Genomic DNA, 18,297 nt, shown 5'->3' on the forward strand with positions numbered 1-18,297 from the left:
ATGACTCTGAAACAGTTTCCCTCAAGAGAGGGAAGCTGACAAAATCATCAGCTTCCTGCCCTCTCACCATTGCTTCTCCTGTTAGGGTCTTTTAAGATCTTTTGAAGCTCTTCGTTTCCTCTCAGCATCTCTTTGAAACCAAGTACTTGGGAAAAATAGGAAACTCCAGCCTCCAGAGCATTGATGTACCTACAACAGAAGATTAGGGAAGCAGTTTTGATTTCTCATGACTTTCACTCATTGTGTTCTGATCTGTCCTGTGTCTTATCTCAAATGCATTTCTGCTATTAATGTAATAGACCGTATATACTGTGATATCACTAGTTTGGGTTGTGGATATCTAATTTTATGAAAACATGGGGCAAGTTTTAGGGGATAGTAATGTATGTAAACAGAAGATGTTTGATGTGTTCCTTTTACTGGCTTCTTGTGACTTACGGAAATGAGGTTTTACTTTGCCGTATAAATCACAAACCTTTGAACCGACAGTTTAGAAATTTATAGTTGATAAGAATAATTTCTGCTCCATGAGAACTGGGTTTTTGTGTGGTTTCTGTTCATCCAGCTTTTTTAGAATGGGGGCTTGGAGTTGAGCTGGTAGCATCCGAGGTATACATTGTTGGTGATAGGCAGGCTGAGCCTTCTTTAGACCCAGGTGGGGAGAGATGTCAGAATTTAGAAGCCTCCTGAAATCACAGGTATTACCCAAGCAAAAGGCTCCCTCTGCCATTTTTGCTATAGTTGAGTGAACCATGCAATTCTAACATCTGGACCCATTATTCCTATTCTGATTTCTCCCTTGTCCCCAAGAATAAAGTATGAAAGACATCATTTCTAACTGCTATACTTGTAGGTGTACGTAAAATGCCTATTGTGATATCCTATACAGCAATATGAAAGCATTAATTTCTGTTTTTCAGTTTATCATCTGTAAAAGGAAGATCATGTTATTTGTTTTCTTTTCTTCAAAGGATTTATTATGGGAAATAAAACTAACATGCATATACTTTCAAAACCAGGAAGAGTGTTGTGAATGGAACCTATGCTTTATCTTTATGACACTTGAGTCACTTTATCCCTTTTGATTTTCGTTGTGTGTGAGGTAGGCTGCTGTGTATTCTAGTCCTGCTACTGATGGAAGCTGCATGCATCTGATTATCCCCAGGTGTCCTTCGTGGAGGCTCTGGCTTCTCTTCAGGGCAACCAGCAGAACATTAATGATTCTGCTTACCAGAAACAGTGCTCAGACTCTGTGCCATTCTTGAAAACATATGAAGTATTCCAGGAAAAGCTTTTGAATGGCAGATTACTAGCCTTCCAAAAGTCCACCAAGAAGTACATCAGCTTCCGAGCTGGTGACATCATCCTGGTTAAAGTTTCTTTGTAATCACATGACAGTCCAAAACTTCCAGCTGAAATCATGGGGTAGTTTAATTCTGTGTCCAAGCTATGCCAAGAGGTAGGAAAGAAACAGTATCCACATTAATTTAAGTAACACAAGGAAGTCCCCTCTTTTGATTCAGCATGTATGTATCCATAGTAAGAATGAATTAGGGGCATTGAAGCAGTTTTTTCATTTTTACAAATCCACCTCTTACAAAAGTGAGTTTATAAACATTTATGACAACATGCTACATGCTAAGCATGTGGGCTTCTGGACATGTGTCTTTGTTTGATTTATTTCATCAGAACGGGCTTTGGAGAATAGGACTGAGAAACAGAGAGGGGGCCACCCATAGCCATCATGTATTGTTAAGCCCAAAAGGCGCTCGATACACTTTTCCCACCATGCACTGTTTACTTTGCAGTTTTGGTATGGACCACCTTTAAGATGAGCATCAGTTGAGGATTCGAGAGCTCAGCACAGGGACCTTCTTCTGATTCCATAAACATGACAAGCTTCATTCTTCTGTCAGGAGCTTAATGTAGGCAGATGCCAGGAATGAGGTTACCCTGCATCTTTGCCTGGCTGACATCTACTCATCCCACTGGTCCTAGATTAAATCTTTTTATCAAAAGACACCTGAATACCTAAGGTTATGGGCTTATTTTGAGTCAGCTGAACGCCTGTCTCCTTCACCAGACTGCAAATCCTTGAAGGCAGAGACTGCATCTGGCTTGCTCACCCATCTGCCTGGCTCACACATAGAGCTCACCAGGTAATCAACAAAGGAAGAAAAGCAACACCCTTTCCATCTTTCCCACTCCATTGGTTTCCTCCTTGCATACTCATTATGTTTATAATCAAATTTAACTTAATTTGGTTCCTTAAAACTGCTCTGTTGATTTTTCCATCTCTTTCAATGCTTGGAGATCTCAAGGCCTTCTCTGACTGCTTCTCATACCTCAACATCCAATCAGTTACCAACTCCTGTTGACTTCACCTTTGAATGCTTTAGAGCTGCCTCCCCTTTCCTTACCTTGTGCTTTGCTAGCTGGGTTCCTCTATTATTTCCTTGCAGCCTTTCCTGCCACTGGCCTCTGCCACGCCTATTTTATAAGCTGCTCCAGGCTTTTTACCTCCCCAGCACGCTCAAAACCTCAGTGGTTTCTGATTCAACACAACTTCCTCTGTCTGAACTTGCTTCCCTTAAGGCTTTAAGAGGTGTCCTACTTAATTTTTCTAGTCTTTATCATTCTTCTACATATTTCCTGAATTCCAGTTTATATAGATCTTTACAAATTATCTTCACTTCCCTGGTCTTTACTTTTACAAATAATTCTTCCTCTGCCTGGCTGGGAAGCTTATCTACTCATCTTGGTCATTAAAATTGTATTCGTTCTTCAACACAAGACTCACGACATTTTCTTTATAAAATCTCTTCTGCTCTTGAGGCTTACCTTCCTTAACCTGTGGTAAGTAAGCATTTCCTTCTATGCAATCTGCATCTTCTTGTTTGCTCTTCCCTGATGGAACCTGTCTCATTTTGCCCTGGATTGGTCTCAGGGTCCCTGTCACCTTCTCTTCAGTATTTAGCCAGACAGGGTTTGTTTTTTTTTTAACTTAGTTTTCTCTTTGCTAATGAAACTAAAATGCTTCTTTGGACACAGAAGCTCCTCATATGTGAGAAATCATTTTCTCTCATCCTCCTTTCCTTCTGAGCATAAGCTATAGCAATATTAGCAACATTAATAGGAACAGGAATGATAAGAAAACAGGAAAAGTAAGAGCCCGTATTTGTCTGCACTTGGGGGTGAAAAATGGGCTCAGAACGTGCTTTTGGGGTGGCTGCATAATGGCGACCCTGAGCATCTGGCTCCGTCCTGCATCTGGGTGTGAGGCATCATAAGGCTGCAATATAAGCTTTGAAGGTCTAACTATAAAACCCATCACAAAGGGTCGTTTATAGTTTTCTCTGTGTAGAAATAAGGTGGTCCTTGATAGAGGAGAAGATTATGAAAGACAAAGAAAGGCATATGGGAAGATTTTGATCTAGCAAATATGATCTGAAAGAGTAAAGAATTTTGTGGTGATATGAGTTACAGTGAGTGAAATGTTTGGAAGAAATGAAGGCAATTTTCCTAAAACTAGAGAAATATTTCTTTTTATAATAGATTGGAGATTTGTTTTTCTGAAATAATTAAGGCACTGTACCAAGTACTTAAGTATGTCATTTATATTGTTCCCAAATAAATCTACACATTAAAGATCTTATTTTCCCTACTGTAAGAAATCTAAGTATAGAACAGTGTCCTGTAGATACACTGAGACATCGCGCTCCTTTTCACCCTCTCTGCCAGTACTGTGGTTTTTTTTCCTTCCTAAATTCCTTGAGTTATTCCAAGATCACATGAGCCCCTCACACCCTGGAGTTAGACTCAGCCTGAAGGCTACTCTAGTTCACCCCACACTGAACAAAGGTGAGGGAGTTTTAGAGAGGAAGCAAATCAGAGGTGTCCCAGTGGCCCTGCTGTGTTGCCTTGGCTACGTTGTTGTTTGTCAAATCTTTTACATTGTGAAATCATCTCCTGACTTCATGGCACAGCGATATGAAAACAACAGCGAATCAGACTACTTACTACATCTGGTAGGTGGAGTATGTGCATGAGGGTCCCATGAGGGCACAGCCCATCCGTTTCTGTCTCTGTAGGAGAAAAAGACAAACACTGAAGTCTGAAAGTGAACCAAATAGTCAATGGGCAGAAAAGAAGTGACCAGGGAAGTCTCCCAGAAGGTTAGGAAATGTCCCCTCTCCCCCACTCCCCGACCCAGAGACATTACAGGTAAAAAAGAAAGAAGCCACATGTGAAGCCTTGGGTTGGGTCAGGTTCAACTTAGGGATAATGAGATCTGAGGGAGAGGAGAGGAAAGGTGGATTCCTTATGGAGGAGAGGATGGGGAGAAGGACTGGCAATCTGTAACTTCAGCAGCGTCTTGGGGTGAGGTAGTTTTAGGGGTGGAAGGAGTGAGCTTCAGTGTCAGAGTCACAAAGTGGGGCTGAAGTGATTAACATGCAGTGCAATCAGCTGGGGGATTGTGGATCTTATTCTCTAAAGGAATCTGGACCTAGGAAGTGGAATTTGACAAGTCACCCTTGTCCACTCCTTACTCTCCCAAGACCGAGAATCACTTCTGCACACAGGCTGCCATTCTGATGTGGGGGTGACACATCTTGTCAGTGTGAGGATATTGATTAAAGTTCTAGAACCATAGCTCTGTTCCCAATGTGCTGGTTGTCGGATATCTTTTTCCTAGATCACCCACATGGGGTGACTTGCATATCTACTTACCTCAAGAGACCCTGTAATACTCAAGCTCCTTAAAGCTCTGGTGAGGGTTGGATGTTGGTGACAGAGAGGAGAAACTAGACAAGAACCTCCCTCTTCCCATTTTTAGCTTTTGACGTTACAGCTACTACTATTAAAGTCATGTTCTGCATCTAAACCTTAGTAATTAGCCTGTGGCTTGAACCTGGTGACAACTTGAAACAGGTATCTGATGTAGGTGGTTTTGTGTGCGTGCACATGTGTGCATGTGTGTAGTGCTGGGGTTTGAACAGGGCTTTGGGAATGCAGAACATGCTTGCTACCACTAAGCTACATCTCCAGCCCCCAAATATGGGGTCTTGAAATATGTTTTTAAATATGAGTCCTTGGATATTTTTTGAGGGACATGAAGGCAAGCAAGTTAATACCAACATTTAAAACTTTAAAAAATTTTTAATCAGTTTAAAAGAAAATATCCGAAGAAAAATCCTTCGGAAGTTCTCCAAGGTCACTGCTAGCCAAGGTACCACTGCAAGTTGCAGCTTAGTAGATTGCTAAATTTCTACCCACTTTCCTAGATCCTTGAAAGGCACTTGTCACTTGGGAGATCTATGCAATAAAGCCAAGGTACTCTGCCTTCAAATCTGCAGCTGCTGGCTAGAGATGCAAGAGGAGACGCTTCTTGGATGTGTACAGTTTCATCCCAGGAGAAGTCCTGGGCCAGGAAAGTGGGAGCTACCTCTACACAGCGAATACTTACAGCAATTTCCCTGAGTAGATCCAGGCCTTCACAGGTGCTGCTCCGACAGTCACCTGACTTATGAATCAGACCATCTGAGTGGATAAAGGTAGCGTTTACAGTGACATATAAAGCTGTTGTCCGGAAATAAGAAAAAATAGAAAACTAGTGTTAATTTTCTGTACTTTACACCAGCTGAAAAGTTTATCTTTTTCCAAATGGATATCCGTTTTCAGGCCCAAGAATATTAGAAATCTGAGTCCTTCTTTTACTTCTGGTCACTTCTTTCCTCTTTCTACATCTTTCTGGGCTTTTTTCCTCTCCCATCAATGTTTTTGAGGTCTAGTTAACCTACCATAAAAATCACCCATTTTAAGAGTATGATTCCATAATTTTTAGATATAGAGTCGTGTGACTATTACTACAGTTCACTTTAAGAACATTTCATTATGGTTTCCATTCTCCTTGTCTTCTTTTCATAATTTCAGACTAGGCACGTTTCCCACGGAGATCTGGAAAGTACGAGGGAAGCAAAGACCCAGGTTCAGGGGTACACTGTTCATTCATGTTCCCAAAATGCTGGTTCTGTCTGCTGCCAGGGTTCATAAGGCTATAGAGTTTTCTTGAGTCTTTTTCTTTCTTTCTTTCTTTCTTTCTTTCTTTCTTTCTTTCTTTCTTTCTTTCTTTTCCTTCCTTCCTTCCTTCCTTCCTTCCTTCCTTCCTTCCTTCCTTTCTTTTTTCTTTATGTGGCACTGAGGAATGAACCCAGGGCCTTCACCGCGACTTACTTTATCACTAGGGGATCACACAGAACCATCTTATTTCTGACAGAGTGATCACAGAAGTCCCTAAGGGGAACCAGCACCTGTGTGATGTGAGAAAGTGAGCAATGCAGTATGGTTTTCTGTTGGAACAAGGACAAAAATCCCGGGTGGTATCATTCCTGGCATGTTTCAGAGCAGCAAAGAGACCCATATAGTTACGGGTGAGTTAGCGGTAGCATGGACAGACTGGAGGTAAGGTTCGAGGGGAAGGTCATGGCAGGATTGGCCTGGTAGCCCTTGTAAGAAATCTCAATTTATTTTGGGAAAAGATGGAATATATTAGAAGATTTTGAGTTGAAGAATGGTATTATTTGACCACCATTTAAAACTAATTTCTATGGATTGGTGCAGAGTGACTGGTTAGCAGATATTTACCTGAGGTTAACTCAGAGTAAAGTAGAGGTAGCAAAAATAAGGAAAAATGATTGTATTTTGTGTATGTTTTGAAGGTGAAACTGACAAGAAATTGCTGATGGATGGGATTTCTAAATGTATGAAAAAAAGAGGTTTCAGGATAATGTCAATATTTTTGGCATGATCAAGCGGAGGGAATGTTACCAACCAAGACAGGAAAGAATGTGGGAGAGTCAAGTCCCTCCCTGGGGTGTGGGAATGGAGGAATCAAGAGTTCAGTTGGCATTGTTGATAAACTTGTACTCTGTTCTACACCATGTGCTACGTCTATCCTTGGTATTGACTGACAGCTTTGTTTTGCCATATTTGACTGTATTCTTCCCCCCCCCCAAAGAAAGTAATAAGCACTAAGGAGTAATAAAATCCAAGATGTGTAAATTTTGTTGTAAAAAAGAGAGGGAAAAAAAAAAAAAAAGAAAAGGAGCTCTAACGGATATAACAGCAAGTGTGTTTGGGGGTGTTAAATAGCTGACTTTATCAATGTTTTTGGAACATTGAACACAGCTGTTTGCAGTCTCCCTGTTTGAATGTCCACCTTGTGTTCTTTGATACTGTGATTTGAGGAACTATTTTCAAGAAAATAGTGTGTAATCTACTAGCAGGTAATTTCTTACTGTTATGGTTTTTTGTTTTGTTTTGTTTTGTTTTGTTTTGTTTTGTTTTGTAGTTCTGTATTGCGTGTACCCTTACGCCGCTTTGGTTTGTTTTGTGTTTTTCTCTTTTTCCTCTTAAATAAAAAAAAAAAAAAAAAAAAAAAAAGAGTTCAGTTGGACAAGTGAGGTATGTGATGCTATTAGACTTTCCAACAGAAATGACAAGTAGCTGAATGTACAAGTGAGAATAATCACTAGTGTTGTAACACTCAATGAAAAGCTATCATGTCTGTGTCTCAGATTTATAATTTTAGCACCAAAAGGGTGTCTTAATTTTCTAGAAAATAGAGCCAAGACAGAAGCTTCTTCCAAGAAGTTGTCACCCCGGAGTCTCATATTTAGTGGATGATGGATTTGGAATTGAAACCGTAATTACTTTATTTAAAAGTGTTGTGGCTTATATCTAAAATGGCCTCTGTGTGTGTAAGGTGACTGAGTCTGTGTAAGGTGACTGATCATGGGGACTCTACACTCACCAGTGGGTGCATCCACTGATGAATTCAGCAGCTGAATGTGCAGTCAGGAGGTGGGCCTGGGTGGAAGCAGGTCACCGAGGTGTAACCAGGAAGGGTGCATCTTCTCCCTGGCTGTTTCTTTCTCTTTCTGCTTATAAGCCCCCCAGGGAGGAGCACCTTTTCCTCTTCCATTTCCCTCTGCTAACCTATCCCTGCTTTGGAGCCAGCCAACCATAAAACTGAAACCGTGAGCCAAAATAACCCTCTCCTCTTTTTTTGTCATGGGTGTCAGGTATTATATCTCAGCAATAGGAAAGTGCCTAAGACATAAACTCTTTGTGCACTTTTGATATTTCGGGTTCAAACTCATGTATGAGGTAGCAATCTTTTACTAGCTAAATGATCCATCAAAAAATTAATAAAATTTACCACTGAGTAAGACTACTTGATCTCAGCTAATTCCATTGTATCACAATTATTTTCTCATAAGAATTCAGGATACAGAGAAATAGTGTATAGGATTATCACATGGATACTATCAGGAAGTCCCCTGGTGGATCTGGGTGACCATGGGCATATTTCTCAGGTGAAATAAAAGTGGCTAACAGTCTGCTATCTATTTTTCATAAAGAAAGTGTTGTTTGGTTTGGTTTTGTTCTCAGCAGGCAGATACTATGGCTTGTATCTAGATGTCCCCCATGTGATCATAGGTGGGGCTTTTTGGAGATGCCTGGACCTAAAGTATGCACTGCTGGAATCGAGGATGTGATGCTGGGATTGATTCATGCGTGATGCTAGGGTTAGACTTGCCTCACCCAAAGGATGGGGAGCCTGGATAAGACACAAGGGGCAGAAAGAGGGTTGCTGCTTATTGCTGGCTGCTTGCTGTCTTCTGCTTGCCTGTTTTGTGATTCTCCTGTGCCATGGCATTCTGTTTGGAGCCAGCCAGCTATGAACTGAAACCTCTACAACCTGTAAGCTAAAGAAACCTTTCCTCCTTTAACTTTGGGTGACTCATATTTTGCGTCAGCATTGAGAAAAGTAACAGCAGGGAAGGAAATTATGTAGCTCTGCAAAATCTACACAAAATCTCTTCTTTATCTTAGAAAACAAAAACATCTTTTGTGTTAAATATTCATCATTAGAATAAAGGGGGGAAATAACTTGTTCATTAGTTTCCTGAAAGAGTTGGAAGTTTTGGTTGGATTTCACTCTGGTTCACAAATTTGTCCTTTTGGCAAGTGATGCAGGGACTCAAAATATGTTTCCCTTTAAAACATTTGCTTGGTCATCTGAGTGGCTAGTCTTACTTACCAAAGTACCACTCCTCATGATAGGTATTTTCTCTGTGGTCTATCTTAAGACCAAAGTGAACTGTACATCTGGCCTCAGATCTTGCCAGAAGAACTATAATTTTTGTATAATGAAGAACTGATTTTTAAATGGAGGCAAAAGCATTGTTTATATAATGCTCTTGGAAATTACTAGGTACCATATTTTGAAAAATAATAATCAGGTAACAGAACTATTTGTTCTGTTTCTGTCTCCACCTTTTCATATATTATAGTCTTCTTCTAATAAATAAATAAATAAATAATGACATATGTCTGATTTCAAAGCAGGGACATCCTTAATTTTGTCACTCCTAGAGAGAGCCTGGGAATCTCAGTCACCAGCCTCACATTATATGAGTGACTTTCTGTGTGTTCTTGCACAAGCTGTTTTAATTTTTTTACTTAGTTTCTTCACATGTTAAGTTGGGTCAAAACTAGGTTTGTCCAGTCTACAAAGTTTTAATAAACCTTTAACTATAAAGCATTTCAGCACCAAAATTTTTCTTCTACACATCCAGATAGGACTGTTTTTGAAGGTAGAGACTAGTTCCATCGGAGAACAGAAGCATCTCTTGTACTCCTAAAGCCACTTCAGAGGTGTGTCTGCCAACTGGGTGTCATAATTTCCCTCTACCTTTTTAATCAAACGTTTATTTTGTGATGCTTTGCTCCAGTGAGAGGATCCAAATGAGAGACGTCAGTGCTAAGCTGAAGAAGGCAATCAGTGGGATCAGGTTAGTCACAACAAATCAGTGGATGAGGCGAGGAGGGTGATGGGTTTAATAGTAACTAGAGTGTAGACAAGAGACAGCCACAGTGCAGAGCGCTTTATAACCTTTATTCTATTTAATTCTCATAACAAGAGGGAGAATCTAGGGAATCTAAAGACAAGAGAGCAAAATACATGAAGCTGGGGTGGGCTGGGGGTGTTGGAAGAGTGCATGAGACAAAGTTAGAAAACAGGGCAAGAGAGTGTCTTGGGGAACAACACCAGGAGCAAAGGTAGACAGTGAGGCCAGTGCGCAGGCGCAAAATGGAACCAGGAATCCCGGAAGATGGCGGTGCTCATCTCTGTTAGTGTTAAATCAGCTCATCCCTGTGGGTCTCACGTACCTATGAGAGGTCTGCTCCCTCTTACCCTCATGAGGTACACTGACTATCCCCCGTTTAAGACTCCTGGGCTCCAGGAAGAGGGGTGCAGAAAAACCCCGAGTGTAAAACCTGCGTAGGGCCTGGGAAAATAGGAACCATGGTGTGCAGCAGCCCCGGTCTTTTCTATTTACTGGTAGGAAAAACTGGAGATCTCTTAGCACTATATACCTGTCACTGAATTATGGTTTCTTTCTCCTCCATTCTACCCTTCTTTCCTTTTCTTTTGAGTTGAAGATTGATCCTAGTGTCTCATATACATTAGGCAAGCACTCCAGTGCTGAGCTATATCCCCAGTCCCTTTTATTTTGAGACAGAGTCTTGCTCTATTGCCTAGACTGACTTCAAACTCAGATTCTCTTGCCTGAGCCTCTGGACCAGTCAGGATTATAGGTGTCTGTCACATACACAGCATAGGATATAAAATTTTTGTATACCTCATTTTACTTAATCCTCCTCTGAATCCCACAGGTACTATTCATCTAATTTAAAAACGGGAAAATGGAGACCTAGAAAGATTAACTTGCTTAATGTTACACAGCTAGTAAGTAGTAGAGTTGGGTTGCAAATGTGGTGCAATCTGATTCTAGAAGTTATGAGCCTATAAAGCACCAGTTCTCAAATGGTGAGTCATGGAGGGACCCTAAATTCCTTTCAAAGGATCTGTGGGGTCAAAACTTTTTTCATAATTATACTAAGATGCTCTTGGCTTTTTCCATTCTTTCATGAGCATATAATATAGTTTATTATATGCATGACATATATGTAATATATACATAATTATATATATATATAATATATATATATTTTATATATATATATAATTGTAAAAGACCGAATATAGAAACCAATATGAGAATATCTTTGTCCTAGAAATGAATATTAAGGTGGACGTGAAAGACATTTGTAAAAGTGTAAACCCAATACCACTTTTCTCATCCACTTTATTTTGGTTTGAGAAATACAGATTTCCTTTAATAAAAAGTACTCATGGTGCATGCCCATAATCATAGCAGTATGGGAGGCTGAAGCAGGAGAATTGCAAAATTGAGCCCAACCTGGGCAACTTAGTGAGACCCTGTCTTAAAATTTTTTAAATTTTTTTTTGGAAGAAAGATTGGTATTTTATTTTATTAAAAATTGGTATTTTTATTGAAAAAGTTAAAAGAAGGAGATTAAGATAAAAGAGGACATAGCAACATAATAACACAGGTCAGAACAGAACAATTTAAGCAACATAGTTTTTCACCACAAGATAACTTGACATAACAGTAGCTACCATAATGTCTCTTTCCTTGAAATATTTGAGTATAACTTCGTATATTATAGCATCAAACACAACATGACAGTGTAAAACCATTCAAGAGAATGAAAGTATTGCAAGATATTTAGAACCAATTAACAGAAAATGAACAATGGTTTCTATATTATCTCCTTGTCTATAAAAATTTTTGTTTATACTATCACATATAAAAAAATCTAATAAGATACAACATGATAAACGATGGAGACAGAAGAACAAAAGCTTCATGGGACTTCAAAACAAGATGATATTAAATCAGCACTAGCTATTATATTGTCTTGTTTTCTTCAAAATAACTGTTCATACCATCACAGACAGTAAAATCAAACAACCCAGTATAAAACCATTCCAATTAATGAGGCTTCAAAGAAATATTATAAGGCTTAATTATTATAATTATAAGGCTTATATTATCATAATATAAGCCTTATATATAATTAAAGCCTTATATATAATATAAGCCTTATATATAATATAATTATTATAATTATAAGGATTATATTATAAGCCTTAATATTATAAGGCTTAATATTATAATTATAAGGCTTCAAAGAAATATAATGGAGAATCATGTTTACCACATATTTTTATGTATTCTTACCATTTCTTACACTAGGGAAACTATTCGGTATTTATACATGTGAGTTTGATTTATTTCACTTATGAGTATGGTCTCAAGCTGCACCCATTTATTTATAAATATCTCAATATGATCATTCTTTATAGCTGAGTAGTACTCCATTGTACAAAAATACCACAACTTTTTTATCCAATCCTCAGTTGATGGACACTTCAGTTGTTTCCAAGATCTGGCTATTACAAATTGTGCTGCTATAAACATGGGTGCACATTTATCATTGTGATATGATGTTTTCAGTTTTTCTGGGAATATGCCTAAAAGTGGAATAGTTGGAACAAATGGGACTTCCAATCCCCAAATTTTTAAAATTATAATAGAAAAAATGTGAAGTCTCTGTGTTCAATAGCAGTATTATCATATCTATCATACACAGGTGAATTATTTGCTATTTTTAGTGACTTTATCTAAACATGTTTAAAATACTTCTCAGCTTTAATTTCAAGTCTAATAAATATCAATGCATGTAATAACATGACAAAATTCTTCACGGCTCTCAGTAATTTTTGTGAATGTAAAGAGGTCTTGAGACCAAAACATTTTACATCTACTCCTCTGGAGCATGCTGTAATATGCTATGTCTGCATATTTTATGGTTATGTGTACTTTACAACAGTATTAGTTGAGGAGGATTTTTCCCTTTGTCTTTTCAGATCCCAAGTGATATTTCTCAAAAAAAAATTTTTTTCAGACCACATTTTGACTTCAAATAAATTTCAGCTTTTATGTAAGCAGTTCCAAGTCCTGTTTTTCATCTGTATCCTGCCTGCGCTCTCTGCCAAGGAGGATGCATGGAAATCTGAAGAACATTGGTGAGCTCAGCACCCTCTCTTCCCATCAGAACCCTCTCTTCCCAGTGTAGGTAGGCCTGAAAGTGGGGTTGAGCCACACCACACTGGAATGTAGGTGCAGGGCATATGAGAAAGGTCCAGTAAGCACAGGACAACACATGCAGGTATGTCCCATCCATTTAGGCATGTAGCATGCATCTTCAAGGAGCTAATACCCTAGACTAAAGTAGTCTCTTTTTCCCCATTGTATTCCACCAAATTCATCTGTTCTTCCTGACCTACAAGGCTTTCCCAAGTATAACAAAAAGCAATGATCACTTACATTTTTTTTCCAAATAACAATGCTCAAGATATTTAGAACATGAACAATCTTTTTCTCCAAAACCATTTCCTCTTACATTCACTATGTATGAACATCTACTGAACAAAACACATTATCAAATGCAAAAGCTGGACATCATTGTTTATTTTTCTATCTCTATGGAACTCTCCACTTATTTAATCCATTCAACAACCTCATCAACTTCACCATTAATAACTCTATAAATTAGTGAAATTTAGAAATTTAATTCAGCCAATGTCATCCAACGAGTAAATAATGGAATAGAAATTCAAATTCAGGTTTTATGAATTTAGAAATCAAGCCTTTAACCAAATCTCTACAGTAAACATTTATTTCGTATGCCAGGTCATGTGTTCTTCTAATAGTAGCAAATAGAAGCAGCAGCAACAATGCAATTACCATTTATTGATCATTCACTGTGTTTCAGTCAGTGCGCAAGATCATTTGAATTGTCTCACTGAGTTCACATTCTATGCACACAAAGTAACAACTACTTATCCTGATTTTATAGTTGACCAAAATGAGGTTTAAGAAACTTGCTTGAAGTTATATGTGGTAAACAGTCAGGAATAGAAACCAAGATCTGTCAGATTCCACATCTCTGCTTCTAATGATAATATCTCCATGCCATTAGAAAAAATAAGCCCATGTCAGGTAAAAATCTCACAGTGGCAATGTGATATAGTCTTCAGACTCAGACAAATGGATCTGAATCCCATTTCAAACAGAATATCTATATGGCCATAACAATGTTATTAATTTCTATTGTGAAACCAGTGTCAACCATGCCAACCCCTCAGAGCTGTGGTGAGTAAAGAGATATTGCAACTAAAGAACCTAAAACTTACCTATCACATGACAGGTACAGAAAAGAGGAAACGGAGTGTCACAGAGAAAATTTTGAGGCAGACACCACAAACTAGTTCCTCAGACTTCAAATCCAGTTGTTCTTTCCAATATACCCCACTACCTCAATAAATAATGGGGTCTGATCCACACATTTACATCTAAATTTAGTTCAGACAGAACAGGAGAGATATGGCATATGCACAGAAGTAAGTTATTATACATATATGAGCTTTTTTGCTCTTATTTCTGCCATATATTAAATGGAGAAAATTAAGAGTACTATCCTTAAAACTGCAAATAACCACTGTAATGTATCAAATACTTATCAACTCAATAAATCTACTTGTGGAAATCTAGTTTCAGGGAATAAAATAAGTATATACCAAAAATGTGTATTATGGTATTTTAAAGGCAATCACAAGAAATTAAAAAGGATGGACTTCGGTCATATGAAGTTTTAGGTGATTTGGGTGACGTCTCTCCTAAGGGATGTTGTATACCCACTCACAAGATACTCATGGAAGTTAAGAAGCATGGAAAAGAGACTGGAAACATCAAAGTAGCTAAACGTTATCATGGACAAATTTCTCTTTCACTTATGTAAAATTATACAATTGGTTTTTATAATTAAAGGATATAGTGGGTAGCTGGAACAATCAGGTTGATTGCGAATGTATGCTGTGGGTCCTTTGTGCAACCATATAAAGAGCCAACAAGCTCACGGAAAAATGAATGAAAAGCCCAGAGAAAGAGTAAGTGTCCCTATAAATTTTACTTGTTTGCTCTGGTCCATTCCAAATTTTGCCCCCAGCTGCGATAGAAGGAAACACAGTGCCTCCTTGGAACAAGGCAATAAACCCAGTGTTAACTGGGGTGTCTCCCTGCTGAACGCCTTACACTTCATAGCTAAAGCCTTTCCCAGAGCACAGCAGGGCGGATTATGAGTTAGTACACCAAGTGGGGTCAAATCCTTCTCCCTGCGAATCTACTGCTTTGAAATACACAGGAGTTTCAAGGAGATCCTTGGAGATGGTTGGATGACCAGTCGAAGTACACAAGGTTTTCTCTTAGCAACCTTTGTCCCCAGACATGGTAACTTACAGAAGAGGATTATTTACTGTGTTCTTACCAGCTTCCTGCAGACGCTGCTTCACAATGTCCAATCCCTTATTCACTGCTGTTTTCAAGGACTCCAGGGATTCTTGGAAGGCATAGTTGTTCATCATCAGGACGGTGATTTCGTAGCTACCGTTGTGGCAGTTCTGACTTATCTGGGAGTTCCAGAACGCCAGCCCCGGCTGGAGGAGCTGGAGGAGCAGAGACCACACAACCAGGCCCAGCAGTGGTGACTTCATGACCTTGCTCTCCTCCCAACCATACTCCCGGTGCTCTGGCTTGCTCTGGCTTCCAGTGACACAGGCTCTGGCTTGCTCTGGCTTCCAGTGACACAGGAACTCCAGCAGAACAGCCTCTAGCTGAGTCTTTGGTTCTACCCTTCCCCACGCTCTTTCTGGTCATGTCCCACTGGTCACATGGGCCTGGAACCCAACCTGCTTGCTTCCAGCAAATAGCAGCTGCATTATGGTATGAGATAAACCAAAGTTCACTCTGGATGTTTGCTCACAGAAAGGTCAGAGTTATAAACGTGGAGATCACCTGTACCTCACCCAATAAAAGTACATCAGTGTGAGATACATCACTGAGAAAAGGGAAAAGAGGAAGAGGACAGTCTGTTTTATATAACAAGCTTTGTGCAATGGAAAATAAAGGTCAAAGGGCTAATGCTTTCCACAGATATGATAGATTATTAGTACTTGGTTTTTTTGGGGGGGGCACCAGGGATGATCTCAGGACTGCATGCTTGCAAGGTAGACGCTTATGCCACTGAGCTAAATGCCAACCCCAATACTTGGGTTTTTCACTGCACATCAAAACGGAATTCTCAGCAAGGGCTGTGTCTCAATCATCCAATCAAAAGCTCTACAGGGAAACTTGACCATATATGGGGCACAGCGATGTAGTTACATTAAGGTCCCCGGGGAACGTGCATTCTAGCAGGGAAGACAAACATTGTCCAAATAAGTATGAATAACTAAATTCAACAATGAAAATGTACAGATTAATCAAATTTATTCCAGAAGGTCAAAGAAGCTTCCCTGAAATAGTAACCTTTAGATGGATCCCTGAAGGACAAACAGGTGTTAGCTGAATTGAGAGACAGAGCACAGGAGGAGGGAGCACGGCGTGTGTGAGGAGCTGTAAGAGGTACAGCCTGGTGAGAGTGTGGGAGTTGGGGATGAAGTGATAATGCGGAGGCCACAGGGCAGTGAGGGCAGACCATGGAGCCTTCCACAAGCTCTTAAAATTTCAGCTGGGTGTGATGGTGCACATCTGTTATCCCAGCACTATGGGAGGCCAAGTTGGGAAGGTTGCAATTTCAAGACCAGCCTGTGAAATTTAGAGACTTAGAAAACCCTAGGAATCCTGTCTCAAAATAAAATATTTTGAAACCAAGTTGCACATCTAGTTCAGTAAGAAGGCCCTAGTTCAATGCCCAGTACTACAAAATCTTTAAGGAACAGCTCTAAAACATTTGAGATTATATCCCAAGTCAAGAAAGGGATAAATTTTAAAAAGATCACCGTAGGCCCACTATGGAAGGAATGCTCTGGAAAGAGATAGGCGTGGAGAGGTTGTTTCTGTAGTGAAAATGAGAGTTGAAGGAGGCTTATGGTCTTGGAGATGGTTTCCAGAGACATCTACAGAAGAAAATGAGGGACTTACTACTTGACTGTTTTTGATGCATCAGGGGAAGGGAGGAATCAAGGGTGATCCCTGATGTGGTCAGCTAGGTAGACAAGAAAGCACTTTGCAGAGCTCTAGAATTCTGGAGGGGATGCACATTTAAAAGAGAAAAGCGTGACTTTTGTCTGTGGACACTGCATTTTAGGGTATCAGTGCAACTGTGAGAGTAGCCCCCATGGAGTTTTGGGAAGAGATCTTGGATTTAAATGGAAGTTGGAAAACAGTGAGAGGGCGGGGGATGCACTCTTCTTCCAATATCTTTACCTCCCAGAACTCCAGTTTCTCGGTCTTCAGACTCCAGGACTTACACGAGCCACTCCCATGGTGATTAATCCTTCTCCCGCAGACTGAGAGTTATATTAATAGCTTTTCTGTATCTCAGGCTTTTAGATACGGGCTGAGCCACAACTGGCAGTATTCCAAAGCATCAGGCTTCCTGCCAGCCTGTTGTGAGTCATTTCCCCTAAAAAGTCTCCTTCTCTCTTTCTCTCTCTCTGTCACTTTCTCTGTGTGTCTCTGTCTCTCTCACTATATATATATATATATATATATATGTATCTCTCTCTCTATATATATATATATGTATATATATGGAGAATCGTAATACTATCCTTAAAATCATAAAAAGTTTTATACTGCTACATTACAAAATATTATTTGATAAGTTTAAAAAATGAAACATGCAAAATCTTTCAGCAGGAATTTTGAGCTCCATTTCTTACTAAAAGTAAACATTAGGCAAATTACTAACCACACTGATGATAAGATTTGTTCCCTGATTTTGCCTATTTTAAATTGTGTAAGTTAATTATTTTTAAAAAAGAGGCATGGTGTGAGATTGCTCAAATAATGTCATTGTTCACAACAATGACTTAATGACCGTGTATAGTGAAATTATATTTTAAACCTAAAAATTGTGAAAACTAAGAACTCTAAGTAGTACTAGCCCTCTCATAGAAGTAATCTTATTTGCAATTTCAGTCTCAATAAAATAGAAGTGAACCACCAAAATTGTTTTCTATAAAGTTTGCACTATAGCTATTCATTACATCACTTGAAGGGACCTTTCAGGGACTTCTGTATCTCAGCTGGGAGTTGCATTCCCTACTGCAGGGCCTACAAAAGGATGGACTTCCTCAGGACAGACCCTGGATTATGATGGAAATCCTGTCTCCTGGACAGGCTAGAAATTGCTTGTGAAGACCCAAACTCTCTTGGTTTAACTAATGGGGTCTAGTAGTCAGATTATGTACAAAAAGAAATGCAATTTGGACTCCATCAAATCAAACATCAA

The 18,297-nt window shown here is 39.3% G+C and overlaps 1 protein-coding gene across 1 annotated transcript in view; it reads right to left on the reverse strand.

The window, feature by feature from the left end:
• The window catches only part of Gucy2c (guanylate cyclase 2C), a 77,692-nt gene extending 62,009 nt beyond the window's left edge, over positions 1–15,683 (reverse strand). The window contains 5 exon segments of the mRNA NM_001172959.2: positions 68–189; positions 1,232–1,447; positions 4,021–4,085; positions 5,468–5,580; positions 15,328–15,683. Coding sequence (NP_001166430.1) covers positions 68–189; positions 1,232–1,447; positions 4,021–4,085; positions 5,468–5,580; positions 15,328–15,553 — 742 coding nt within the window. The 5' untranslated portion in view covers positions 15,554–15,683.
• Positions 15,684–18,297: the final 2,614 nt, after the last annotated feature.

Source organism: Cavia porcellus, unplaced genomic scaffold (genome assembly GCF_034190915.1).
Source record: "Cavia porcellus strain 051 isolate PalLab524CR breed Dunkin Hartley unplaced genomic scaffold, mCavPor4.1 scaffold_27, whole genome shotgun sequence".
Classification (NCBI taxonomy): Eukaryota; Metazoa; Chordata; class Mammalia; order Rodentia; family Caviidae; genus Cavia; species Cavia porcellus.